Source organism: Micromys minutus (assembly GCF_963924665.1).
Source record: "Micromys minutus genome assembly, chromosome: 7".
Taxonomy (NCBI): Eukaryota; Metazoa; Chordata; class Mammalia; order Rodentia; family Muridae; genus Micromys; species Micromys minutus.
The window spans coordinates 34943377-34971144 of NC_137976.1; the positions used below are offsets into that span (position 1 = coordinate 34943377).

At 37.3% G+C, this 27768-nt stretch overlaps 1 protein-coding gene across 1 annotated transcript in view; it reads left to right on the plus strand.

The window, feature by feature from the left end:
- Positions 1-25215, plus strand: part of EPHA6 (EPH receptor A6) — a gene marked incomplete at both ends in the record, with an annotated part of 946557 nt that extends 921342 nt beyond the window's left edge. The window contains 3 exons of the mRNA XM_080918921.1: positions 13203-13396; positions 23419-23568; positions 25101-25215. Of these exons, the coding sequence (XP_080775047.1) occupies positions 13203-13396; positions 23419-23568; positions 25101-25215 (459 nt within the window). The remainder of the gene's footprint in view (positions 1-13202; positions 13397-23418; positions 23569-25100) is intronic.
- Positions 25216-27768: the final 2553 nt, after the last annotated feature.

A 27768-nucleotide genomic window follows, 5' to 3' on the forward strand; every position in this document is an offset into this window, starting at 1 on the left:
TCTCTCAATGCCAGCATCATCAGGATTTTGGGTTGGGATGCGTCTTGAACATTGGAATTGATGCTTAACCATAGTGTCAGCCTCTGCATACTAGATTGCAGTAGCATTCCCCTTCTAAAATAGCCACTTGAGAAAAAAGGTACTGGCTCCTATCTTGTCAGAGATGGGAGGCAAAAATTACCCTGAAACCATTAATAATGCAGTAGAAAGCTCTGAGTTCTGATCCCAGGTTCATGGCTGACTGAATGCCTAGGCAAGTCATTTCAGCTTTCTGAGATCATTTTCTGGAATTCAAAATAACTAATTGTAGGTAGTGACAAAATACAAGATGAGTCATTTATAGTACCTAGTACATATACATTGTTTAATTAATCCTGTGTAGTAAAAGCTTGGATTTTATATATTTACTATAAATCACCTGTTTTGTCATTGTGTTATTTTTTTCCAAGTATCAAACTTTATTAGTGCATTAACATATCAAACTACAAAAACCTGAAGAACATTGGAGTGCCAGAATAAATATTTAAAGCAAACAAAAATTTAAAAGAGGACAAGAGTAAGCCTTTACCTGTGAACAATAACCTTGTGTTTAAATGAACAAAATTTCCGAGTTAAAAGTACAGAGGAGGGTGTTGAATGGGATAGTTAAAAGAAAACAGCTGCTTTAGGTGATGAGTTTGCTTAAGAGTCTAGTTAGTTCTCTGGGGCAAATCGTACTATTTATCTCCATTTGCAGATGAAAGAATCAATGATCAATGGCGCTTAGATAGAATCACTAACCTATCCAAGTTGTTGGGGAACCATGGAATTGAAGTTTAAGTCCCTGTTTACTCCAAAGCGCTTGTCTTTGACACTAAATTGTAAAGTAGACATTCAGGATTCTAAGGAACCCACACTCCACTCTACAGAATGACACCAAAGCATCTTCAATCGTGTGTGCTACTCCATCACACAGAAGTGTTTGCAATTCCTCCTGCTTGCAAAAGGATACAGGATGGCCTATCACTATTGAGAAATGTAAAGCCTCACTGCAGTTTTCCTGTACCTCGGCATGAATCATTTATGAAATGCACTATCCTGTTGTTACACTTCGTACAAGCACTTCAGTCAAATTTTAATGAGTGACAGAACTATTCCATTGCCCAAATCAAGTCCAAGGCAGATTGAAGGTGAGGGAATCTCTTGCCACTTTTAAGCATGTGAAGTTTATCGTTCATTTCTGTAAGGTAGAGGGAGCTAATGTTGTATGACACTTTCATTCATGTTCACAATCATTGCAGTTTTCTACATATGGGAAGACGTGGTGGCACACAAGCTCCAAAGATGGCACCAAGGGCAGTGCTCTTCTCCACTGCAACAATTGTAAGGAGCTTCACGGGGTGACGAGGCAAAATATGAACAGCAGGAAGCGAGAAATAACCAAATCCACAGAGTCTGTAGGTGGGGAAAAGACCACCTTCATTTAAATGAGAAGCAACTTCAGTAGAGCTAGTGATCTGACTGCTATGCCATAGTCTGGGATTTGTTTTCTTTCCCTAACTAGGAAAAAAAAAAAGCCTTTGAAATGCAGATGTCTTGGTAGGTGCTTAGGCTCACCACTAAGCTCATCCAGTTTTTCTCAAGAAGACTTCAGAGAGGATCTCACTTGAGGCTACATGGAGAAAGAACAACGCTGCCACATGTTTTATTTGGTTTTTGTTGTTGTATTTTGGGGGGGGGGTTTTGTTTGGTTGGTTGGTTGGTGTTTGGTTTTTGTTCTCTCTCCGTAATTTTTTGTATGAGATAGAGGAGCAGGAGCAGGAGGAGGAAGAGGAGGAGGAGGAGGAGCAGGAGGAGGAGGAGGAGCAGGAGGAGGAGGAGGAGAAGGAGAAGGAGAAGGAGAAGAAGAAGAAGAAGAAGAAGATGATGAAGAAGAAGAAGAAGAAGAAGAAGAAGAAGAAGAAGAAGAAGAAGAAGAAGAAGAAGAAGAAGAAGAAGAAGAAGAAGAAGAAGAAGAAGAAGAAGAAGAAGAAGAAGAAGATCTTGCAAGATAGGGTGTATCTTTCAGCTCTTTTATGAAACTTTTTTTGAATGTGGTATGTCTGGAAATATCTTTCGGGAATTGAGGAAAGAAGAAAATATGTTTTCTGTATTTCTTGATTGCCCCTATAATTCTCTAACCCTTCTCAGTTAGGGGTCAGCACTGCAGCCAAGACTGGAGGATGCACAGAATCCACTTACCTAAAAATGCAGCAGGATTTTATGACTCAGAGACTCCAGTCATTTTCAATTTTTTTCTCTGATTAGATTCTCCAAACTCGACTGTATTATGTAATGGTCCCTGTGTAATGATCTGTGTAAGATACAGTAAATTGCTAAAAACCCATTCCTATTATTTCAACCCTTCATTTTACAGAAGGAATTTTTGCCTTGATTTGAATATGTATTCTACTGAAGCAATTTCCAAAATGGCCTCGTCTCCTCGGCTTTTTGGTAATTCACACTCTTAGTGCACAGGCATTTGGTTGAGAGACAGCATTTTAATTAAATGAGCACTAATTGCACCTGCATGAGGGTCAGGTGCCTGCTTCAGAAACAAAAGAAATAAGGAATACAAAAAAGAAAAAGACCAGGGAATCACAGCTGTAAATAGTGTGTGTAGCCAGTAGGACAAACCAGTAACTCATATAAGTTACTTCTACATAGAATAATTAAGGAAAGAAATGATTCTTTTTTCTAACTATATGATCACAAAACTAGATAACATACAGCATCCACAGTGTTTCTACCAAAACACACAAACAATCAAACGAACAATCAACTACACCTTTGATTTCCACTCAAAAGAATCTTATTTGCCATTTTGGGCTCTTTTGTATTTGTGTTCTCTGATGGTCATTTATATAATGGGAATTTAAAATTTTCCTTTCCTTCTGCACTTAGCTCCTTTTTTATATAGATTTTAAATATTTTAGTGGACTTAGGAACAGTAGTATTAAAAGTTACCCAGTATGTTTCTGAGTTCATAATGAAGGTCCCAAGCTGAAAAGTCTGCTTTTCCCTGCAAGGGAAAAGGCTGTAAGATCTGAGGACACTGCCCTCTTTTATAAAAAGTTAAATAAATCAGTCTGGACTTAATCTTTATATTTCTAAAAAGTTTAAGCCACAGTAATGAATCTGGCAAATAAAAAAATTACGTTGTTTCCCAAATCTTTCTATTACAAGGTGTGGCCTCCATCCTTGTCTGGATGTTTGTTTCCACATGGCGACAACTGCAGCTCTTAGGAAGTAGTTCTGTATGAACGCAAATCCACTTCTAAATGCAGAAGAACCTGAGCTTTAGAGCACTTAGCAAGGCTCCTTCAGCTTCAGAATCTCTGCAGCTGCAGCTTCTGGTGTAAATAGTTCAATAGCAGGCAGAGTCAAGTGCTTATTTCTTCATCAGTGACGGAGCCTTGTTTGTGATTGATACTTAGGTCTTCAATGTTCCTTTACTGACGCTACTACAATCTCCTGAGAAGTGCAGAAAAGGCTCTTACTTACTCCTATTCCCAGAATTGACTTTCTTATTTTTTATATTATATATCATTACATATTATATTATATATTATTATATTATAATCACATAATTTCCCTGTATTCCCTTTTCTTACTCCAAATTTTCCCATGTCTCCCACACATGCACATACTCCACTTCTTTCAAATTCCTGGCTTTCTCTTCTTTAATTGTTATATACTATATAAATAGACAAATACAACCTACTTAGTCCATTCAGTGCTGCTTGCATGGACATAAATTCAGGGCAAACCACTGGACATTGGATAGCTACCTAGAAGCCCTTCCCCGGGAGAAGATTATCTCTCTAGCTCTCAACACTCCTTAGCTGCCTGTTGTTCTTAGTAGAGGAATGGAACCTCATGAGATTTCTACATAAGCATGTCCATTGGTACTGTCATTGTTCAGGTCTTAATCAGGCAGCCATATTTTTGAGGTATCACAGGTGTAGTTTTCCTGTCATTTCTAGGAGACGCAAACCCATAGCAGGTCCCCTGATCTCCAGACTCACATAATTGTCCCATCTTCTGCAATGTTCCCTGGGCCATAGGTTCAGTAGCTATGTTAGAGATACGTCCTCCGGGGCTGAGCACCCATGATTAGTTGTTGCAAAGAGAAGTTTCTTTAGTGAGGGTTCAGAGCTACTTTATCTGTGGGCATAAAATAAGTATGTAGAATGCAATAGAGAAGTATGGTAATTCATTAAATTAGGGATAAAAAGTTCTTTGTGATCCATGACCCCACTTGCTAGTTGACTAGGTTTTCAATACCAGAAATGATTCCTGTGGTGTTTAGTGGGTCATAAGTGCAACTAGACAAGTGTTAATTACTTCCAAGATAGAAATTCCACTGTTGAACCTTTAGAGATATCTTGCCATGTTGGGCATTGTTGTATGGTCTAAGCAATCAGTAAGATTCTGGATATTATCCCCGATGACATTTTTTTAAAGTTACGATTGTGTTCTCTAAGTCTTTGAGTGCTACCATGCTGTCCCCTGAGTCTATCGGAAGTGGCTGTCCCAAGTTTTACAAGAGTATGTTCCTCTATCCAGGCAAATCAAAAAATTATTTTAATAATGTCTGCTTAGATATTTAGCATTTACTAATAAGTGAGATACTATGCTAAATGGAGAAAAGGAAAAGTCCAGAGGTGTAGTTCCTGCACCTGTGTATTCACAGCCTGAGAAGAAGCAAAAAAAAAGACATATAGCAAAAGTTACAGATGCAGTAATAGAGGTGTGCATAAGATGCAAAAACATTCATGAATGATGACTCATTGGAGCATTACATTCTACAAACTACAAAATACCGTGTGTGTGTGTGTGTGTGTGTGTGTGTGTGTGTGTGTGTGTGTGTGTGTGTGTGTGCGCGCGCGCGCGCGCGCGTTTTATACTAAGAATACTACATTTAACGCCCAAATGAAAACATGGAAGTCAGATGAGCATGTATAATAACAAAAGATAACATAATATAAAATTTGAGAAGAGAACAATGTATCATGAAAATTGAAGCCGGCATCTGAGAAATGGCTAAGGATCTCTGAAAGTCACAAGGAATTAAATACAGCTGCCAATTCTGCACACGGTAGCTTTGTGAATCTAGACAAGTCTCCTTCTTACCTTGCCCAGCCTATTTTTTATAATGGAAAAAGTAGCAACAATAGTAGCTGCCATACTGAGTGATTTCAAGCAGTAAACAGCAGAGAAACGTACAAGGACCGAGCACACAGAAAATGTTCTATAAAGGCCACCGTTCCTCCTAACACGGCTTCACCTCTCACTGTTTTATTCTATGCACTTGCAATCACATAACCACCAAATTGACTCTCATACTCCCAGGGCACAAATGTTCCCTAAAGCCATTCTGTCCTATTTTTTATAATTACTTCCATAACCTATTCACAGTAGTTGTGATTGGTTTCAAGCATTTTTATCCATTTGTGTTTTACTAAAACATGTAACAAAACGACTTAAACCCAAGCCTACCTAGGACCAAAAGCAGTCCAAAAAAATGAGAAAAATAGCATTCGATAATGTAATATAAAATGGAGAGTAAAACATTAATAACCTTGCAAACTGACGTATTCTGGGACTGAGAGAAAGATCCGTAAATAAAGTGCCTGTTGCTCAACTTAGAGACATGAGTTTGGATCCCAACACTCATGTGTGAAGCTCACATATGTCATATATGAACTCATATATGCATCATATATACTCATGTGTATGACAATATGGACTCATAACCTCAGCACTGGAATGGAAGAGAAACACATGGATCCCAGGGACTTGGTGGCAAGCTAGTCTGGCTAAAACTTCAAGCTCCAGATTCAGTGAAATCTCAAAATCAGAAGGTAGACAATGATCAAACACGCCTAAATTCAATCTAGACGTCCTCATGACCAAACATAGAAATTACACACATGCGCACACACACACACACACACACACACACACACACACACACATTTGCACCCGAAATATGGTCACCAAAAATACAGATGTGATCATAAGAAATTCTCTAATACTGAGAAAGTCAGAATTTAGCAGTTAAGAGGATCCTGAAGAAAATATTAATGCTTCTTTTTTACAACTTGCCTTTGACATAAATTCAGAATATTTTATAGTCATGTCAAATGATGTCATTTTAAGAAGAAATTAAAATGAGATGTCAGTGTTTAAAAAAAAAAAAACATTAAAAAGGGATATGTAGATGATCCTACAGCAGAATTCTTAAGATGGTGATGTTACCATTAGCCATTTTATATTTGATTGGTGCTGGGGGGGGGTTGTGAATTAGATAGATGTCTGTCTTTAAACATGTTTGATCTTCAGTTTTCCTGCTTTTAAATTGGTAAAATTAAAAAAAAAAAAATCTTCCCCATAAATGATATACAAACAAAACTTAAAGTGAATACTTTTGTTCTTCTCTTCAAAAACTAACCTATATGAATTCAGAATTATTTTATTTCACATTTAGAAAATTCATCTTAGGAGAAGCTGGCAGGTAACCATTACACAAGCAAAACGTCTCTTTGTTATTCTTTTTCTCCCCTCCCACTGTTTCTATGAGGGTGCTCCCCGCACCCACCTTCTTATTCTTAACTCTTATGCAGATTCTTTTCCCTGGAGTGGGAGTTAAAATTTAAAATAAGTGAATTAAAATTAACCATCCCTCAGTCCCCTGAGCTACACCAGTGCCCATGCTCAGTTGTCACCTTGTCCTATGGTACAGCTCTCTCCCTCCACCAGTTAAACTCTAGCTTTTCTGGGGTTTTTTGTTTGTTTGTTTGTTTTTGGTTTTTTATTGAAGAACTTTCTTTAAAAAAACAAAGATAAATGTACAACTTTTAAGCATTTTGCATAAAACTATATGAATACATTTTTGTCATTGCTTGGCTTTTTTTATTTTAAGGTTTGATAGTGTGAATTAAGATCTTACTAGTTATAATGAGCATGAAGTACATGTAAAACAGGATGTAACCTGGAATTAGTCAAAGTTTTCTTGGTGTATAAGGAGCAAGCATAATGTTTTTTTCTTTTCTTTTTTTTTTTTTTCTTTAACTTCACACAGTATGTGAGTTGTTTGTGGGGTGATCAGAGCTTTCTGTGGTTAGTATCCCATTATCAGTGACTGCATATTGTGTCTGTTCTTTTGTGACTGGGTTATCTTCCTCCAGATGATATTCTTTGGATGCATCCATTTTCTTAAAAATTTCATAAGGTCATTGTTCCTGATAGCTGAGTAGTACTCCATTGTGTAAATGTACCACAATTTTGGATCCATACATCTACTAAAGGACATCAGGGTTCTTTCCAGCTTCTGGCTATTATAAATAGAGCTGCTATGAACATTGTAGTACATGTGTCTTTGTTGTATATTGGAGCATCTCTGGGGTAAATGCCCAGAAGTAGAATAACTGGGTCTTCAGGTAGTACCATGTCCAATTTTCTGAGGAATCGCCAGACTGATTTCCAGATTGGTTGTATCAGTTTACCACCCCACCTGCAGTGGAGAAGTGTTCCTCTTTCTCCATATCCGCACCAGCATCTGCTGTCATCTGAATTTTTGATCTTGGCCAATCTGACTGGTGTAAGGTAGAATCTCAGGGTTGTTTTGATTTGCATTTCCCTGATGGCTAAGGATGTTGAGCACTTTCTTAGATGTTTCTCAGGCATTCGATATTCCTCAATTGAGAACTTTTTGTTTAGCTCTGTATTCCATTTTTAATGGGGTTGTTTGATTCTATGGTGTCTAGCTTCTTGACTTTTTTGTATACCTTGGATATTAGACCTCTATCTGATGTGAGGTTGGTAAAGATCTTTTCAAAATCTGTGGGCTGCTGTTTTGTTTTCTTGACAGTGTCCTTAGCCTTACAGAAACTTTGCAATCTCATTAAGTCCCATTTATCGATCCTTGGTCATAGAGCACAAGCCATTAATGTTCTTTTCAGGAAATTTTCTCCTGTGCCTATATGTTCTAAGGTTTTCCCTACTTTCTCATCTAATAGTTTCAGTGTACCTGGTTTAATGTGGAGATAATTGATCATCTTGCACTTGAGTTTTGTACAAGGAGATAAGAAAGGGTCTATTTTCATTCTTCTGCATGCTGAGTGCCAGTTGGACCAACACCATTTGTTGAATAGGCTGTCCTTTTTCCATTGAATGTTTGCAGCTCCTTTGTCAAAAATCAAGTGACTATATATGTGAGGGCTTATTTCTGGATCTTATATTCTATTCCATTGATCCACATGCCAATTTCAGTATCAATACCATGCAGTTTTTAGCACAATTGCCTTGTAATATAGTTTGTGGTCAGGGATAGTGATTCCCACAGATGTTTTCTTGTTGTTAAGGATAGATTTCTCTATCCTAGGTCTTTTGTTTTTCCAGATAAAATTACCCATTGCTCTTTCCAACTCAATGAAGAATTGGGTTGGAATTTTGATGGGGATTGCATTGGATCTGTAGATTGCTTTTGGTAAGATGGTCATTTTTACAATGTTGATCCTTCCAATCCATGAGCATGAGAGATCTTTCCATTTTCTGAGATCTTCCTCGATTTTCTTATTTAGAGGTTTGAAGTTCTTGTCATACAGGTCCTTCACTTGCTTAGTTAGAGTCACGCCAAGGTATTTCATAGTTTTTGTGACTATTGTGAAGGGTATCTTTTCCCTAATTTCATTCTCCACATGTTTGTGCTTTGAGTAGAGGAAGGCTACTAATTTGTTTGAGTAAATTTTATATCCAGCCACTTTGCTGAACTTGTTTATCAGCTGTTGGAGTTCTCTGGTGGAATTTTTGGGGTCACTTAAGTACACTACCATGTCATCTGCCAAAAAGTGATGTTTTTACTTCTTCCTTTCCAATTTGTATCCCTTTGATTTCCTTTGCTTTCTAATTGCTCTGGCCAGGACTTCCAGTACTATGTTGAATAGTAATAGGTAGGGGGAGAGTGGGCAGCCTTGTCGAGTCCCTGATTTTAGTGGGATTGCTTCAAGTTTCCCACAGTTAAGATTGATGTTGGCAGTTGGTTTGCTGTATATTGCTTTTATTATGTTTAGGTATGGGCCTTTGATTCCTGTTCTTTCCAAGACTTTTAACATGAAGGGGTCTTGAATTTTGTCAAATGCTTTCTCAGCATCTAGTGAGATGACCATGTGGGTTTTTTTTTTCTTTGAGTTTGTTTATATGGTGGATTACATTGATAGATTTCCATATATTAAACCATCCCTGCATCCCAGGGAAGAAGCCTACTTGATCATGGTGAATGATAATTTTTATGTGTTTTTGGATTTGGTTTGCAAGGATTTTGTTGAGTATTTTTGCATCAGTGTTCATAAGTGAGATTGGTCTGAAGTTTTCTTTTCTTGTAGGGTCTTTTTGTGGTTTAGGAACAAGGGTTATTTCAGCCTCAAAAATAATGACTTAGGTAGTGTTCCATCTGAATCTATTTTGTGGAATAGTTTGGAGAGTATTGGTATTATGTCCTCAATTAATGTCATATAAAATTTTGCACTGAACTCATGTGTACTTGGACTTTTTTTGGTTGGGAGATTTTTGAAGACTGCTTCTATTTCTTTTGGTATTATGGAATTATTTAGATGGTTACCTGGTCCTGGTATAACTTTAGTATCTTGTATCTGTCTAAGAATTCATCCATTTCATCCAGATTTTCCAGCTTTGTTGAGTATAGGCATTTGTAGTAGGATCTGATGATTTCTTAAATTTCCTCAGTTTCAGTCGTTATTTCTCCACTTTCCTTTTTGATTTTGTTAATTTGGATACTCTTTCTTTGCCCTCTAGTTAGTCTGGCTAAGGGCTTATCAATCTTGTTAATTTTCTCAAAGAACCAGATCTTGGATTAATTGATTCTTTGAATGATTCTTTTTGTTTTTATTTGGTCTATTTCTGCCCTAAGTTTGATTATTTCTTGCTGTCTACTCCTCTTGCGTGTATCTGTTTCCTTTTGTTCTAGAGCTTTCAGCTGTGCTGTCAAGTTGCTGGTATATGCTCTCTCCAGTTTCATTTGGGAAGCACTGAGCACTATTAGTTTTTCTCTCAGTACTACTTTCATTGCATCCCATAGGTTTGGGTATGTTTTGTTTTCGTTTTCATTGAATTCTAGAAAATCCTTAATTTCTTTCTTTATTTTTTCTTTGACCCTGCTATCATTTAATATACCATTGTTTAGTTTCAATGTGCATATGGGCTTTTTGTTATCTTTGTTGTTATTAAGGACCAGCCTTAGACCATGGTGATCTGAAAGGATGCATGGGAGTATTTCAATATTCTTATATCTATTGAGTCTCATTTTGTGACCAATTATGTGGTCAATATTTGGGAAGGTGCAGTCAGGTGCTGAGAAAAAGGTGTATTCATTTGTTTTAGGATGATATGTTTTGTAGATATCTATTAATTCCAGTTGGTTCATAACCTCTGCTAGTTTTACAGTGTCCTTGTTCAGTTTTTGTTTCCAAGATCTGTCCACTGGTGAGAATGGGGTATTGAGGTGTCCCACTATTATTGTGTGGGGTGCAATGTATTTTTTGAGCTTTAGTAGTGTTTCTTTTATGAATATTGGTGCTTTTGTATTTGGAGCATATATGTTAAGGATTAAGAGTTCCCCCTGACAAATTTCCCCTGTAATGAGTAAAAAGTGTCCTTCCTTATCTCTTTCGATAACTTTTGGTTGAAAATCTACTTTATTCGATATTAGAATGGCCACTCCAGCTTGCTTCTACGGGCCATTTGCTCAGAAAGTTTTTTCCAAACCTTTTACTCTGAGATAGTGTCAGTCTTTGTCTCTGAGATGAGTTTCCTGTATGCAGCAAAATGCTGGGTTTTGTTTATGTATCCAGTCTGATAGCCTATGTCTTTTTATTGGGGAATTGAGTCCATTTATGTTAACAGATATCAAGGAATAGTCGTTGCTGTTTCCTGCTATTTTTGCTTTTGCAGGTTGAATTGTGCCTGTATGTCTTTCTTCTTTTGGTTTCCTTGCTTAGGAGTTTTCTTGTTTTTTTAGGATGTAGTTCCCCTTGTTATATTGGTTTTTCCACCTATAATTCATTGTAGTGTTGGGTTTGTGATCAGATATTGTGTAAATTTAGTTTTGTCTTGGAATATCTTAGTCTCTCCATCTATGGTGATTGAGAGTTTTGCTGGGTATAGCAGCTTGGGCTGACACTTGTGCTCTCTAGGGTGTGCATGATGTCTGTCCAGGCTCTTCTAGCTTTCATAGTCTCTGTTGAGAAGTCAAGTGTGATTCTGATTGGTCTGCCTTTATGTTACATGGCCTTTTCCCCTTACTGCTTTTAGTACTTTTTCTTTGCTTTGAGCACTTGGTGTTTTGACTATTATGTGTCAGGAGGAATTTCTTTTCTGGTCCAACCTATTTGGAGTTCTGTAGGCTTGTTTTATGCTCATGGTCATCTCAATCTTAAGGGTAGGGAAGTTTCTTCTACAATTTTGTTGAAGATATTTACTGTGCCTCTTAGTTGATATTCTTCTCCCTCTTCTATTTCTATTATCCTTAGGTTTGGTCTTCTCATTGTGTCCTGGATCTCCTGGACATTTTACATTAGGAGCTTTTTGGAATTTGCATCTTCTCTGACTGTTTTGTCTATGTTTTCAATGTTGTCTTCAGCTCCCAAGATTCTCTCATCCATCTCTTGTACTCTGTTGGAAATGCTTGCATCTGTGACTCATGATTTCTTTTTTAGGTTTTCTACCTCTAGGGTTGTCTCATTTAGTGTTTTCTTTATTGTGTCCATTTCTGTTTTAAATTTCTTCATCCATTTTTTCATCTCTCTGGTTCTTTTTTCCTCTAGTTTTTTTGAGTTCTTTGAGTGTTTTTCTTGTTTCCTCTTTAAAAGCTTCTAATTCTTTATGCTTTTCCTCCCATTCTTGTTTAAGGATCTCTATCATCATCTTGAGGTATGATTTCATGTCTGAGTCTTCTTTTTCAGGAGTGTTTGGCATTCTGCTGTTTGCTGTGATGGGAGAGCTGGGTTCTGGTGTTGCCAGGTTGTCTTGGTTTCCCTGGGGTATGTTCTTTTGCTTTCCTCTTGCCATCTTGTTGTCTGTGTTTTTACATGGTCTTGTTGTCAGTGATTGTTTCCTGTCTCTCCCTTGTCCCTGGCCTGTGTCCCTGGATCTTCTGCTCTATGGCTAGTCAGATTGCCTTCTCACCAGTCCTGTGTTCCTGGATCTCCGCTGTTCCTGGTGGTGGATGGTATGAGTGCCTGTTCTGCACTCCAGTTTTTCTGTTTTGAAAACAACTGCACTGCCAAGTCAGTGTTGGACTAAGGGAAAACCGAAAGTCACCAAGGAGGACTGGAATATGCTACAGTGGTAGAACTTGGGTTTAAAAAATACACCGATCCTATAAACAGGATGAAAAGGGATTCAAGGGACATACCTGTTTGTTGCATACGTTTGGGCTAAATGTATCTGTGTCATGTTTTCTTTGTGTGGTTAGCATCAGCATTTGGGATAGTTGGGCAAGGGTTAGAGAGATGGCTCACTGGCTGCTCTTTCAGAAGTTCTGAGTTCAATTCCCAGCAACCACGTGGTGACTCACAAGCCTCTACAATGGGATCTGGTGCTCTCTTCTGGTGTGTCTGAGGACAACGTACTCATATACATAAAATATTTTATCTTAATTGAATATTTTATTTATTTACATTTCAAATGTAATCCACTTTCTTGGTTTCCCCTCTGCAAAAGCCCTATCTCATCCCCACTCCCCCAGCTTCTATGAGGGAGCTCCCCCACCCACCCACTCCCACATCACTACCCTGTCATTCCCTTACACTGGGGCACTGAGCCTTCACAACACCAAGGGCCGCTTCCCATTGATGCCAGATAAGGCCATCCAGCTGTTTGTGAAGACAGTGATAGAAGTTAATGATGTGCTCATCAGCAGCACATGTGTAAATGCCTATTTTCTTCCCAGAGGTGGTAGCAGATACTATTGAGTTACCAGCAATTTCTCTTCAGAACTTGGAGATTATATAGATTACACCTTTGCCTGGGCCCTGTGTATTCATCTTAAGTAGTGTTCACTTTTATCAGTATTTGGGTTTGTTCTGCTTGCATATGAAGATGCTACAGACGTCTCATTGTCACCCAAAGTAAGACAGTGATCTGCGTATGTTTGCATTTAGGTTATTTTGTCCATTGAAGAAGGTTACAGACTTCCTGCTCCGATGGGCTGCCCACCGTCTCTGCACCAGCTGATGCTCCACTGCTGGCAGAAGGAAAGAAACCACAGGCCAAAATTTACTGACATCGTCAGCTTCCTTGACAAACTCATCCGCAACCCCAGTGCCCTTCACACGCTGGTGGAGGACATCCTTGTGTAAGATGCATAATGTTGGTACCTTTTCCCCTGGCGATCAAAATTGCTTTCAGGCTACAGGCAAGAACAGCAGACAGAGGGAACAAGCTTGCCTTGGTAGCTGTCCAATTATTGTCACTCTATAAACCATATTGTGTTTATTAGCTGATCAGATAAATTATTAACATGGAAGAAAATATGGATTTTTTTCATTCAAAAAAAATTTCTCCTTTTCTATTTGTATCTTATCTTTCTGCATTACTTTATTTACATTTCTCTTATGTGGATCTTTGAGATTTTATATATATATATATATATATATATGTATATATATATATATATATATATTATAATATCAAAGATATATATCAAAAATAGATATTAAAGATACATACAAACACATGCACACATGCATGCGTGCACATGCACACACATACACACACACGTTTTCCTTTATTGATCCTTTGCTATCTTTATAAGGAGAATTTGTGTGCATGTGTGTGTCCTCTCCAAGCTTTCCATTCTAAGTTCCATCCATCTATTTGAAATGGCAGCAAGATGAGGTGATTTGTGAATCACCAAAAGTGAGGATGTTCCCTGCTGGGCTGATCACACCCTGCTGTGGTTACTTTCCTCTCCCAACATCAGAATAAGACAGGTGATAAGAAAATGAAGGCACTCATACAGCATTTTATAACCTTTAGTGCAACTATGAAAATCCACTCTCCTCTCTCTGAAGAACAATGAGAAAGAGGAGGAGAATGGAAGCAAAAATAATCCTCGTCTCAGTCTGAAATATTGCACTTGAAATATCATCAATGTCCTCCTTTTGACTGGATTATAAATAGCCATAGCATACCTTCCTGAATTACAAGGCAGCTACAGGACATACCGACTCTCAACTGCGGGTCACAGGTTCAAGTCAGTACAGGATTTCAGGAACAATTAGAGTAGGCTCTGTAAGGGCTAGTTGAAACAGGCCTCTTTTCACAGCCGAGCATGTAAGAGTTCACCTCTAAGTCACTAATTGGCAGCCTCAGCAAAATGAAGCCAAGCATGAAATAGCTAGCGGTTCAGGTATTGCTGCAGCGAGTCTCCTCTGAGCAGCCCAGCATAGGAAACTGGAAGGAGAGAAGGCACAGAAAAGATAGGCACTCTGGACTTCATCATTAAGGCAGTGGTCAGCCACTGAAGGATGTTTAAGCAAGAGAATTATGGAATGACAGTTGTGCTTCTGGAAGACAGCTAGAGTGTTAATTTAGACTATGATTGCAAAACAAAGAGCACATGTGTGTCTTTTTAGAAACCGAGTCTCTAAAAGTTCAAGGCCTAAGTTATAAAAGGAGAATAAAGTTGAGATCCGGAAAAAAGAGCGTGAATTTATTGTTAGGCAGCAAACATACTATGTAGTGCCTCTTGGTTTCCTGAATAAATATGGAAGAAGTAAAAAGTAGGTACTTGTCAGGCATATATATGTGCACGAAAATATATATATTGCACAAAAAAAATAGGTGGTTTCTTCGGTTTCTTGCTAAGAGAAGAGGAGCAAGCCTTGGAGCAGAAATGAGATGAGTTGGTTGGAGCATTCTGAGTCAGAGATGCCTGTGAGATAGAAGAGTGAAAATTCCACAGGTACATACATGTAGGTTGAATTTGAGGCTAAAAACAAATCTGGATTCTGGGACTAGAGAGATGGACCAGCAATTAAGAGTATATACTATTCTTGAGTCAGTTTTCAGTACTTGCACAGTGCAGCTCATGACTTCCTAAAACTTGAACTTCAGGATACACAAGCCCTTCTGACTTCCATGGGTTTCTACAGCATGTGCATACACCTACACATAAACACTCATGCACATACATAATTATTATTTTCAAATATCTAGGCTAGATGTGTATATGTGAAATTGACTAGCATATAGATTAAAACTGAAGGCATCGGCAGTTATGATAACCTATGACGAATACAAAGAATGCAAATTAACAGAGGAAGAGGAAGCAGTTCTATAGAATAGCAAGATTTAAGACATGGTCCCCAAATACAATAAGCAAGAGAATGGAAAAGAGCCAGACTGGCAATGCAGGAAACAGAGATGGAAACACATTATAAAAGCTAAACAAGAAGACTGTTTCAAGAAACATGATGCCCAAGCCTTCACAAAGCTTCAGTTAACACAAATTACAGTGAATCCGCAAGATTTATCAGTGAGGCACATGGGTTCATTGGCAGCCTCAACAGAGACAATTTTTACAAAAATCTATGAGACGATAAAATAAAGATCAATCCATAGTAATAACTTTTTATTTCCAGAAACCTGTCTCCTATACACAAGATAAGTAGAAAAATTGTTTCTTGGTCTTTTTTTTTTTTTTTTTTTTTTTTTTGGCTTTTGTATTTTCTTGGAAATACACTGTCCTTGCTTTACTACTGAGAGAACATCATAATGAAAACACAGTACAAAGTAAGTCTGCCTTCTTTGAAGAGAGCATCACGTCACACCTCTAAACCTAAGTCACTTCCTCTCAGCTTCTTGTAACACAAGACTAACAGACTTAATGGTGGCCATAGCGAAACTACCTACTGTGAAGAGTCTATGGTCATCACCTTTAACATGCAGATAGGGCAGTTCCTTGACTGTGTATGGAGACTGTGACTAATCATCATATTTGTAAAATCCTCAGGAATAATCCCAAATCAGAGAATGAAATAAATAAATGGGAAAAGGATAAATGGTCAAGGCAGACGCTGGGTCCTGACTGAGGGCCAGTGGTCTGTGATGAAATGAATACCGTGCTCTGAAGAGCCCCGCCACACACAGGCCAGAAATTGCATTCTTCATATGAAGTTGTCAGCTTGGTTCAGTTCCAAAATCTAATCTGTCTGGAACAAATAGAAATGTTCATGAGTGATTGTCCTATCCTTGTTCATGGCACAGACACATGAACTTTTTGCTTTAATATATTTTTGTTTGAGAAACAAAATGAACCCATGATCCCGAGGTACTGTGCCTGAAGTTTCCCATTATTCTTATCATCCCAGGGCTTATAAAACACAGACGGGTTTGCCTTACCTTCTACAGTTGCATACTCCTAATATCCACACAGTCTGTTTCTAATCCCTGAGAACTGAGGCACTGTATTGTAAAGAATAATCCTGATTGCTTTTGTGTTTATAAAATGATGGCAAGCACCTCCTGGGGTGAGCCTGTCCATCTCCCAAGTTCCAGAATACATGCCAGTCCCAGGTTAATGTTGAATTGAGAAAAAGTGACCAACAGTCTTTGCTAATGAGTGCCTCTCAAACATGTCAGCTGGGGAGAAGGTTTGCTGCATAAGAGTGCTCTACTCTGCAAACCTGGGCATCTATCTGAATTTCAATACCCAGCACCTACATTAAAAAAATGAAAACAAACACAAAACAAAAGAAAAGGGGTGTGGCTATGTGTGCCTATAGCCCCGGCAGCAGAGATAGTGATAGTAGAAATTTAAGAGTTTGCTGGCCAAGCAGCCAGCCAGCAGCCAGCCAAACCAAAAGAGCATGATTCCAATTCAGTGAAAAATCCTGACTCAAGGTAGTAGGGCAGAAAATGACAGATTTGACGTCCTGCTCTGTCTTCTGAATGGCCACACTTATGTGCATGAAGCATGTGTATACAGACATGCACATGTGCATGCACACACACACACACACACACACTAAAAGTCTGAGTGTATGGTGCATAGCTCTCATCATTAGACTCTTCCTTTCTCCAGTGTCCCCAGACTACAGGTTTCTCTCATCTCTACACCAACACAGACATTACCCTTTTATCAACTACATCCCCATGGTTTTTAGTCCACTATAATTGCCTTTTTCTGAAAATTCACCTGAGAAATTTTTGTTCTTTTACTTGACAAAAGTAATAAGTGGAGGGAAAATTAAGATGACTAAAGATAATGAGGAGGGCTATGAAATCCACAGTTTAATAGCTTTTGGAGTAGCCAAAGCCAAAGCAGCAGAGGTGAAAACAGAGGCGTGGCAGCAATGGTAGCTGAGGCAGAGGTAGCAGTTCCCCATCCCTCCCCAAGCTGGACCAGAGGTCGCTGTATGAGACCTTGAGCACAAGGGCCCACAATTATCCATCCGTTCCAATGCTCCAGGCTCTGATAGCTGCTGAGCATGCTAGGTTGCAGCCAGATAGCTGCACTTTTTGGCAGAGCTTCAGTGCAATAGGGAAATAACATTGCTAAGGCTTGGTGTATATAGGTCACTGGTAAAGCCTTACCATAAGCAAGTCCCTAGCTTCAATGTATTGCAAAAAGAAAAATGGAGGAAAGGAGAAGGGGGCGGGGGGCGGGGATAACATTTTCAATTCTGTTCCAAGCCCTCTGTGAGGCACTGGCAAACAATTTTTCAGAGTTTTGTACTTTTAAAACATCAGTTCCAAGCTGGTATCTGGGAATAGCAGCACTTGTTCAGATGGACAGTACCAGTCTGTAATACTCAGTGGGATCATGATGTTTGCCCAGCCAAGACACATTGTAAATATTCTCATTATGCCCTGGTTACGGTTAGGGATCTTGCCAACATGTGGTTCTTAGGAATTTTAACTACTATCTTCCTTAGTATACACAAGGGTATGAATCTCCAAGCACTTGGTCTCTGGTGAAGGAAAAATGTAGAGAAAACTGTCAGACCAGCTCTGCAAGGTTTCTGCTTCAGAAAATAAGGAGACACCTAAGACTAGATAGTGCTATCATCCTGCACTCCATTAATCATTTTCAACAATCTAATATACAGTTTCCCATCCATTCTCAAAAGACTTTTGATAGTATGGCCTAGGTCATATACAATCAACATCTACAAAGCTGACTGTGCCTATCTGTAAGTCATTGTGAGGGGTTTTGTTGTGATTTTTGTTGCTCGTACTTGGTTGATGTTTATCGTACAGAAATAACTGCCTGGTCAAGCCTGTGCAGACACTGCACTGTAGTCAACTTTGTGGAAGGGAGGTGAGATGCTGGGAAACTCCTTCCTGCCTACCAGAAGATCTAAACTGAATGAGCTCCTGGCACAAGATAATTACGACACTGCCATCACTGTGGTAATGCTGACACACACCCTGTGCTCAAAACACTTTCTGTTTCCTGAGTCTTAGGCAAGGAAAGGGAGACTCGCGGTGGCCATGTGTCAAAAGAACACATGAAGTAATAAGATTAGTAACAAAAAGTCCTGCCAACTCCAAAGTCCATGATCACTTAGAGGATTCAGTATTGAACACTCCAGATGTTTCTCAGCCCTGTACTGTTCCAAACATATGAGTATACTAAAGGAAGGTTCGTTTTTATTTTCCCAGTTACGTTGTTCTTTGGGCTGAATAAGACTTCATAGGTGAAGATTACTAAAAGCTCCTTAAAGTATTTTGGTTGTACCGCAGTTCGTCACGTTACTTTTTACCAAGTAAATACAAAGATGTAGAGCGTATGTCCTCCACCATAGAGATAAAAAGCAGATCTGTCCACATATACATTCTCCAGCAATTTTCAGCCACTTGAAGAACACTAGTTGGGGACAGGCATAACTATGATAATGTAGAGAGATGAGGGAAATGAGGCAAGAACACAGTTCCAGAATTACATCCTCGGGGTTTCCTGCACGGCACACACGTGTTTCTCCCTTTTGCCTGGAATGGCAGGCATGGCTGGTCACTGCACCACTCCCTCAGGTTCCGCTGTCATGTGGAGCTGGAGATCAATGCTTTGATGACAGGCTACCGGCCGCTGTCCGTGCATTATGCCTGCATGGGGTATGACGTTTGTTTTCACTCAAGAGCATTTCCACAACAAAAAAGAATCTTTCTTTGAAGTCCAGTAACCTATTATTTTCTCTGTAGGGACCATGTGCTGAGTATTCTACTCAGAATTGTGAGAGATTCTTTTAAAAGCATTATTCCGGCCAGGAATTTATCTCTCCAGATGTTCATAGGTAGAATTTTTGTTATTCCTCTACATGTTTACCAGTTATCAATCTTATTGTGCATATTAAATAATATGAACAATTAAAAACAGAAGAATTACTAAATAGAATCTAAAAAGTTAATGATCACACTAATCTAACAAAAAAAATCACACTGCAAACACTATTCATTATTTACCCATAGACATTAAGTAGAGGCAAGACACATTACATGTTTCCAAACACTTGATAATTTAGGATTCTTTGAGCCAAATCATGCTTTAATTTCTAGTCTCAAAATTATTTTATCAATTAATGATCAAGTTAAATAATAGGCTTTATTGAAAAGAATGTACTGTAAAATCTTGAAAAACTGAAAAAAATGCAGAGTAAAATTTTCTTTCAATGACTGGATGGATGGCACATATTATATTCAAATGTTGGTATAATATTTTATTATTATATTATCGAGGTATAGATAAGAACAGCCACAGAGTCCTGAGAACTTTGTGTGAACGTGGTAGTATTTCTGACTGTTGAGAGAACAGACATAGGTTGCTACTTCCAGCATACAACATAGACTTAATGTGAGCTTCCTGCTGTGCTATGAAGATGTTTTAGGTGAGTAACTCCACTAATCACAAAAGACCAGTGATTTCTACAATCTCAGCAAAAAAGAAAAAAAAAAAAAAAAAAAAAAAAAGACTGAATTTATCACTGTACAGGTTTTATAAGAAAGGGTATGTATTGTTTATTAGGCAATGTTCTAGAAAATTCATGTGATATACTAGTGCCCAACTCTGAAAGCCAGAATACAGTGGCATTTTTCAGCTTCAGTATAAGATAAAGTGAAATATAAGTTCCCACATATCAGCTGTGAATAATGTGGAACCCCTGACTTTCCTAAATCAAGTGCCAGGCCAGCTGCAGAAAAGGCCAGGGAGTTAACTAGGTTACTAACTGGGTGTGTGTGAGAGGAGAAATTATGACATTACAAGAATTTGGTAACAAATGTGAATGCTTTTCAGTGAGGAGTTAGGTCATTTCAGTCACTTCAAGTGTGTTTGATTTTTCCATCGTCTTTCTATATTAATGACATCAAATTAGTGAATCACATTTCTATTCAGTTGCATGAAATTGTAAAACTTTAGGAGCTACCACTGTGTCATCTCAGTGTAGAGAATGAGACTTCTCTGATTCTACCTGCCTGTCAGCAAGAGTGCGGACTAGGTGTTGAAGTAGACGTTTGTAATACCAGAACTCTAGAGACTAAAGCAAGAGGATCATGGGCTTGAGGCCAGGATGAACTGCATAGTGAAACTCTACTTCAAACAAAGAAAGGAAAATAAGGAAGGCATAAGAATGTGAAAGATATGTCACTTCAACAAAATTCTCTATTAGAGACATATTATTCTAAAATAAGACATTCACTTTTCTAACCTATGGTTACTCATGCTAATAGTCAATAAGGGGTTCCCTAATCTTTTGAGAGTTAGTCTGTGAACTACAGCAGTATTTCCTAAGAAATATGCTATAGATACCAACTAAGGAATTCAAGAAAGCTATGCAGAAGCTGGTTTGATTTCCCTTAAATATTCAGAGTGTATGCTCAACTAGAAATTCTGAAGAGTGCTGTCATTTCAAAACCTATTTAGTATTTGTATCTGTATTAGTCAGGTGCTGGTAGAGCCTCTCAGAGGACAGCTATACCAGACTCCTGTCAGCAAGCACTTCTTGGCATCACAATATTGTCAGGGTTTGGTGTCTGCAGATGAGATGGATCCCAAGAAGAGACATTCTCTAGATGGCCTTTCCTTCAGGCTCTGCTCCATCTTTTGTCCTCATGTTTCCTTTAGACAAGAAACAATTCTGCGTTAAAAATTTTTAGATGGGTGGGTGGCCCTATCCCTCAACTAGGGGACATGTCTATCTACTGGAGGTGGTCTCTACAGGTTCTATCTCCCCTCTGTTCGGTATTACGGCAAATGCCATCCCCATTGGGTCCTAGGATCGTCTTGCTTCCCTGGTGTCTGGGACTTCCTAGTGGTTCCCCCATCTAATTCCTACCCACACACATATTTCTATTCATTTCCCTGACCATCTGGACTTCTCTCTGGTCTCTTTGTACACCTGATTCCTCCCCCTCCTCTTTCCCTCCTAGGTTCCCTCAGGGACTAAAACATCAACCAAAAAATATACATAAATGGGTCTTCAATATTCATCTTAGAAATTAATGCTCACACCCATGTATTTTTTTAGAAAGGTACCAGAGTTAAATGGTATGCATAAACCCAGATATTCATCCTTCGTAGGTTTAGACAAATGGTTTTGCATACTAGCAGATTCCAATTCCAACTGGCACAGTTAAAATATTGATGGCAAAAGCTTGATGAAATATTTAAAATATTGATGTTTAAATTATGTGTCTACAGAAATCTTCATTTTAAAAAATATTAAATACAAAGTAATTGGGAGTTGGGCTAATTTTCAGTGTCGAATTAAACAGTTTAGTCATTTACTTGTGGTAAGAACATTTTTTATTATTTAGTAAATGTTGATTTGAATCAAATCATAAGTATATTTTAAAGATCATTAATGCTTTACTAGATACTGTAAGTTTTGTATCTAAGACTGTTTAAATGAAACATTTGTTGTAATGCATTTGTTTTTATATGAACACTTTTCCTACCAAGTATTTTTACAAATATCACAGTATTTCCATGTTCCCATGATGCTACCCTGTTTGGTGTGATGACCCTGAAAGAGTAGAACCTCTAAGTGATACAGAGAAAAATATCATGCAATAGTCAACTTTATTCAGGGCATCAGACAATTTATATTCTGAGGATATTCTGAGAACTAAGCAAGGTCAAATGAGCAAAGTTCCTTGAAATCAAGTTGTATACAGTAATAAGGACCAGGCCACATGAGGCTTTTACAGTCAGGAGGACAACTCATGCTTGGAAACATTATTCTGAATAACAATGGGTAAGAAGACAATGGATAATCTAAAGTAAACCCACTCCTATTACTACACCTGGGAGGGCCATGAATAAATCCAAGTTCTGGAGGAGCAGAGGTCACAAAGACTCTTGTCTTGTCTCTTTTCAGTTTGCTCACAAGCTCTCAGAAATCTTCTAACACAGCTTCAGACATGAACTGTGTTCTGGTGTTCCCATAGAAAGAAGACTAAAATGCTTTACTAGAATGGCATAAGTACAAACTCCTGAGTTATTTTACTATAATTTTTAAGATTAATTCCATTACATCCCTGCAAAATTCAGCTAGTATGTATGTGTATGCGATGTATAAACATATATGTATACATGCATTCATACATATCTTTCCTAGTCATTCCAAAATAATGCCTTTATATTATTCTTAAACTATAAAAATTCTCAATTAGAGTATATTTGCATAGAGTTTAAAAACTAAATTGATTATTATATTAGTATTTCAGTAACTATCAATACTATATTCCTTGGCTTGTTAGCCCACCCTTCATTGATTTTTTTTTTTTTTTTTTTTTTTTTTTTTTTTTTGCTTTATGTTATGGCTTTATTTCTATGTTTTGAGCTAAAATACTCATACATTATGCTGGGACATATTTGTGCGACTAGGTTCTGTGAAATAATTCAGAAATTATTTCTAAATATTATTGTTGAATGTTTAAAATATGTAATTTGAAGTTTGATCAATGATTTCGACATTAAAAGGAGAAACATCACAGCAAGTGTAGGACGTGTAGAAGGATGGGTAAGAGATCAGGATGATGTGCAGGAAGCAGCTGCTCCTCTTCACTAAGAGACTAAGTTCCACCTCTCAAAACAATTTCATGAAAGAAAAACCAAAAACCACATAGAAAAAAAAAAGGTTTTTCTAAAGGTCTACCAATAATACCTATAGTGGCAAAGATGGGAAAAGTCAAAAGAAATTACTGATTTGTTAAAATGAATTTGTTCTGAGTACTTGCTGAATATGACAGACAAGTATATAGTTCATTTAAAGAAAGGATAAAAGATATTCAAGAATATTGTAAAAAGTTTAAATAAAAACAATTAAGTTGAGCTTGTCTGACTTTTCAATACTGTGTTTCATTTCCCTGTAGGATGCCAGAATCCCCTGGTGATGTTCCTGAATATCCATTGTTTGTCACAGTGGGTGATTGGCTGGATTCTATAAAGATGGGGCAATACAAGAGTAACTTCATGGCAGCCGGTTTTACAACGTTTGATCTGATTTCAAGAATGAGCATCGAGTAAGTAATTCTAGGCTTATTACTGAAATTAGACATTCTGCTCATGGGTTGCAAATTCCCACATCCAATCAAGAAAGTTAGTATATGACTTCTGCCATTCCTGATTATCATGCTGGTGGAAGCTGGAAGTTACTCTTCCATCCATTATTCCCTTTAAAGAATATATGTAATTCAAACAACTTTTTGACATTGTTGTAAATGTTTGAAAAACGCATATTGATCTTACTCACATCATAGACATTACATCAGCATAGTGCTTGTTGCCTTGGTAAATTGTTGGTCATATATAGTACTAGTAAATCACAATTAATTTATACTGTCTCTATTAAATCAATCTGCTATTACTATGCTACTTTAGGATCCTTCTCTGTATTATCATGATCAGACATTTTCCATTGTTTCAAAGATCATTCATTACCTTTATCCAATAGGAGAGCTCCAAATGTAGATTAAAAGTATTATAATAAGTAGATTGAACCATATGAGATTACCATCGTTTTAAGACAGCAATGCAGTTTCTTATGGCTCAAAATAATGATGGTTTTAAGGCTAAATATTGGATTTTATTAATTCTTATTATTTCTCATATATACACAAAGCAAGAACAGAGAATAATGTAACAAATTCCAGTATACCCACCACTAAGCTTTGGAGCTAATCCATTCATAAAACAGTCGACACTGTATTTACCCCCTTCTATCACACCTCCTACCCCAACCCAAAGTCATCACTATTCTGTATTATGTGGTTATTAGTCTGTGAATATCTTCTTCCTATATTTCATATTAATTTGAAAATTCATACAATGGTTACATATTATTCTTTCTTTATTCACCCAACCTTTGACATCCCATTGTGTTAATACCAATAAATCTAGTTCATTAGTTTGGGCTCTTGTGTGGGATTTTCTTGTATGTCTCAATAATTTAAAAACATTTATTAGTATAAGTACTTTTGCATTGTACAATTTTTGTATTGATTTTTTTCGTATACCTCTTAAGCATAGAAGTACAGTTGCTGTAGGGTTCGAATATGCATATTTCCACTTTATTTCTACAAGATTGTTAAATTTTGCTTAATGTCATTTTTTTTTTTTTTTTTTTTTTTTTTTTTTTTTTTTTTGGATTACAAAATGGGTGCAAAAATTCAGGTCCTGCTCACATTATACTTCTACCTGCTCAGCATTTTCTGTGACTGTTGCACATTTGTATACATACTTGAAATATAAATAGCCATATGTCTACAGAGATATTAACATTCTATGTGGGTATGATCATTTTCTTTATATCATTAAATTTGAGATTCCGGAATATTTTACGGAACCAGGAAGAAGGAAGTATAAAATTATAGGTATTTGTTTACATGACTCCTTAACAACTAACCAACACGATTTTGACAAATGTGACATGGTACATATTTAACATAGCTAAGTATTCATTTTCTCTAGCTTGCCTTTATTGACTCTAGATGCTCAAAATCTCTCTCTTCCTCTCTCTGTCCTCCCTCTCCTCTCCCTCTTCCTGCTCTGTCAGTGATATTAGGCGAATCGGAGTCATACTCATTGGACATCAGAGACGAATAGTCAGCAGCATACAAACTTTACGTTTACATATGATGCACATACAGGAGAAAGGATTTCATGTATGAAAGTACTACAAACACCTGTATTTTGTGCCTCAGCATTTCTACAAAGACAGATATTCCCTCTACGACTCATTCTGCTGATTCTCCAGACGTCCCTTCACAACCCACAGTGTCCTGTTGAGACGACGGCGCACACCTTGTTTATGCTTTCGTCCCGGACTTCAGTGCCACTCAGCACAGGCCCTGTCTGAATAGCCTGCCAATGAAACCCCGGCCCACTGCAGATTATCACTGCGTAACGATAAAACTCAGCATGAATGTGTAACTTTGTATAGAAATGTTTGGGAAGTGCTCATGGACTTAATTAACCTAAAGGAATTTGTCCTCAAGTGTGGCATCTTCACCGACGTGTGTGGAGTTCGATGATAGATAAGAAGGAGATAGCTGACCATTCTTCCGTGTTTTGTGATCAAGTAGCTCCCAACTTCTCATGCTTTTTTTTTTCCAATAGATTTACTCAAATCTACAGGTTGTGCTGTTTGTTTTATTTTTTTTAGTAACTGTTGGTGCCTGATGTTGTTACAATGATTTGCAGAAATAATGATTCCATGTAGTACAATTGTGTCAGATGTGACTACAGTATGAAGGGCATTGTTGGGGAGGGAGATGGACAGAAATACTGTGCTTTTAAATCTTCTGAGGCTGGGTTTGTCTATATTTTTTAATTAACTTTATAGGGTTCTACACATTTCATAGTAGGTAATTGTTTAGAGGCTTTTGCCCCCTCTAATTTTTTTACTAACTCTACTGTATTTGTCTAGTATGTAACAAGAATCACCCCTGGAAAGACCAAGAGTGAGTTCGTTGCTCTAATAGTTTTCATAGGCAGAAGCATGGAGTGAGCACAGAGCTGTTCCCTTGGATTCATCTTGACAAGTTTGCAAGAAACAGTTATCAAAGCATTGAGAAAGTTGATTCTTTACTGGACGTCTTTGAATGAAAGGTCTAACACAGTAGCCACAGATTTAATGGAAAATGGTTTACTTAAGACAGCTAACAGTGGTGCAAGGTAATAAATGTATTTTGTTGAGTGCTAATTGGTATAGTTTTCAAATTTAAAAATTCAACATTTTGTTCACAAAGATAAGTTACATAAACATGCTGAACTGTTTTCCAAATCTTCTAAGAAAAGATGGAGATCATAAACAAGATATAAATAGATCTCACATTTAAGCATATATATGCTTATACCATCTGTGTATCTGTGTGTGTGTGTGTGTGTGTGTGTGTGTAAACCTTGGTCTATCATAGTATATAGGAACACATCTGAGATGTGTTGTCATAATCTCCTCTGAAGCTTGCAGCAAAAAAGCAAATATATTTTTTCAGTGAATTTTTCAGCTTCTCAAAATAGTGTTCGTTTAAAAAAAAACTCAATTATGAGATCATCTGCTCCCCCGTGAAACTACAAAATTATCATTGTGATGAGTGAAGAATAAGCTATGTTCTAAGGGAAGGAACATGCAGAGCAGACTGTCTAAAGACAGACTGAGTGAACTAATACCTATGTGATGTCAGAGACAAAGGTGTCCCTCTCCACTTCCCCAAACTCCTACCCATCTTGGGAGAGGGTAAAGCTATTTCTCCTTAAGGAACCTTATTCTGGTTTGTAGGATTTTCTTATTGTCTCTTCATACTGGATCTTTCCACTCCACTTCTTTAGCTGATCCATGTCCTTCTTTTCTTTTTTCCCTTTAATTTGCTGCTTAATATTTTTTCATTCCAAAAAAAGCATGTATAGGGATAAAAGGATGTCTTTAACATATTCTTTAACTATACTGAGAAGGGAAAAGTGGACATTCCATCGCTTTTAAGTAAGTGCATCAGAAATAGCTAACAACATATTTCAGCCACCTACATGCATGGCCAAATGTCACTCATAGACTCTCTGCAGTTTGCTTGATACATTTACATAAATCTGGACATATTTAGGGGAAATATAAAATTTCCATATTTATCTGTATTTAAATATCTATTAAATGATAACAGATGTAAACAGATGATTGAATTTATTAATCATATATATTTATTTTTATAATACAACAAAAAGGTATTTAGAAGAACTAAGAAATAGAATAATGCACTCCATCATAAGACTCTGTCAGTGGCAACTGGATGCCTTGATGAAATCAATTCTATAATAGTACTTAAAGATCTTGGGATTTACATTCAGTGACGGCAAGATTTTTCAAAAACTGTCAATTATTTTCTTTAAAAATTCTGATGATGCGATTCTACTTCTAGTTAATTTGTATTTCTATCTCATGTCTCTCCTGACATGAGATACTTATTAAATACTTATTAGAACACTTTCCTGTTACTTTCTCCCACCCCAAATCCTCTTCTAAGTTTTGTAAAATTATGTTTATAATTTACCAAGCTATGAGCATGATAATGTTAAGTATAATTGTCAACTTCATCATGGACAGAACAAGGAAGAAATATATATATATACATATATATATATATATATATATATATATGTATATATATATATATATATATATATATATATATATTTAGACAGAAATAATAAAATATAAAAAGATATATTTC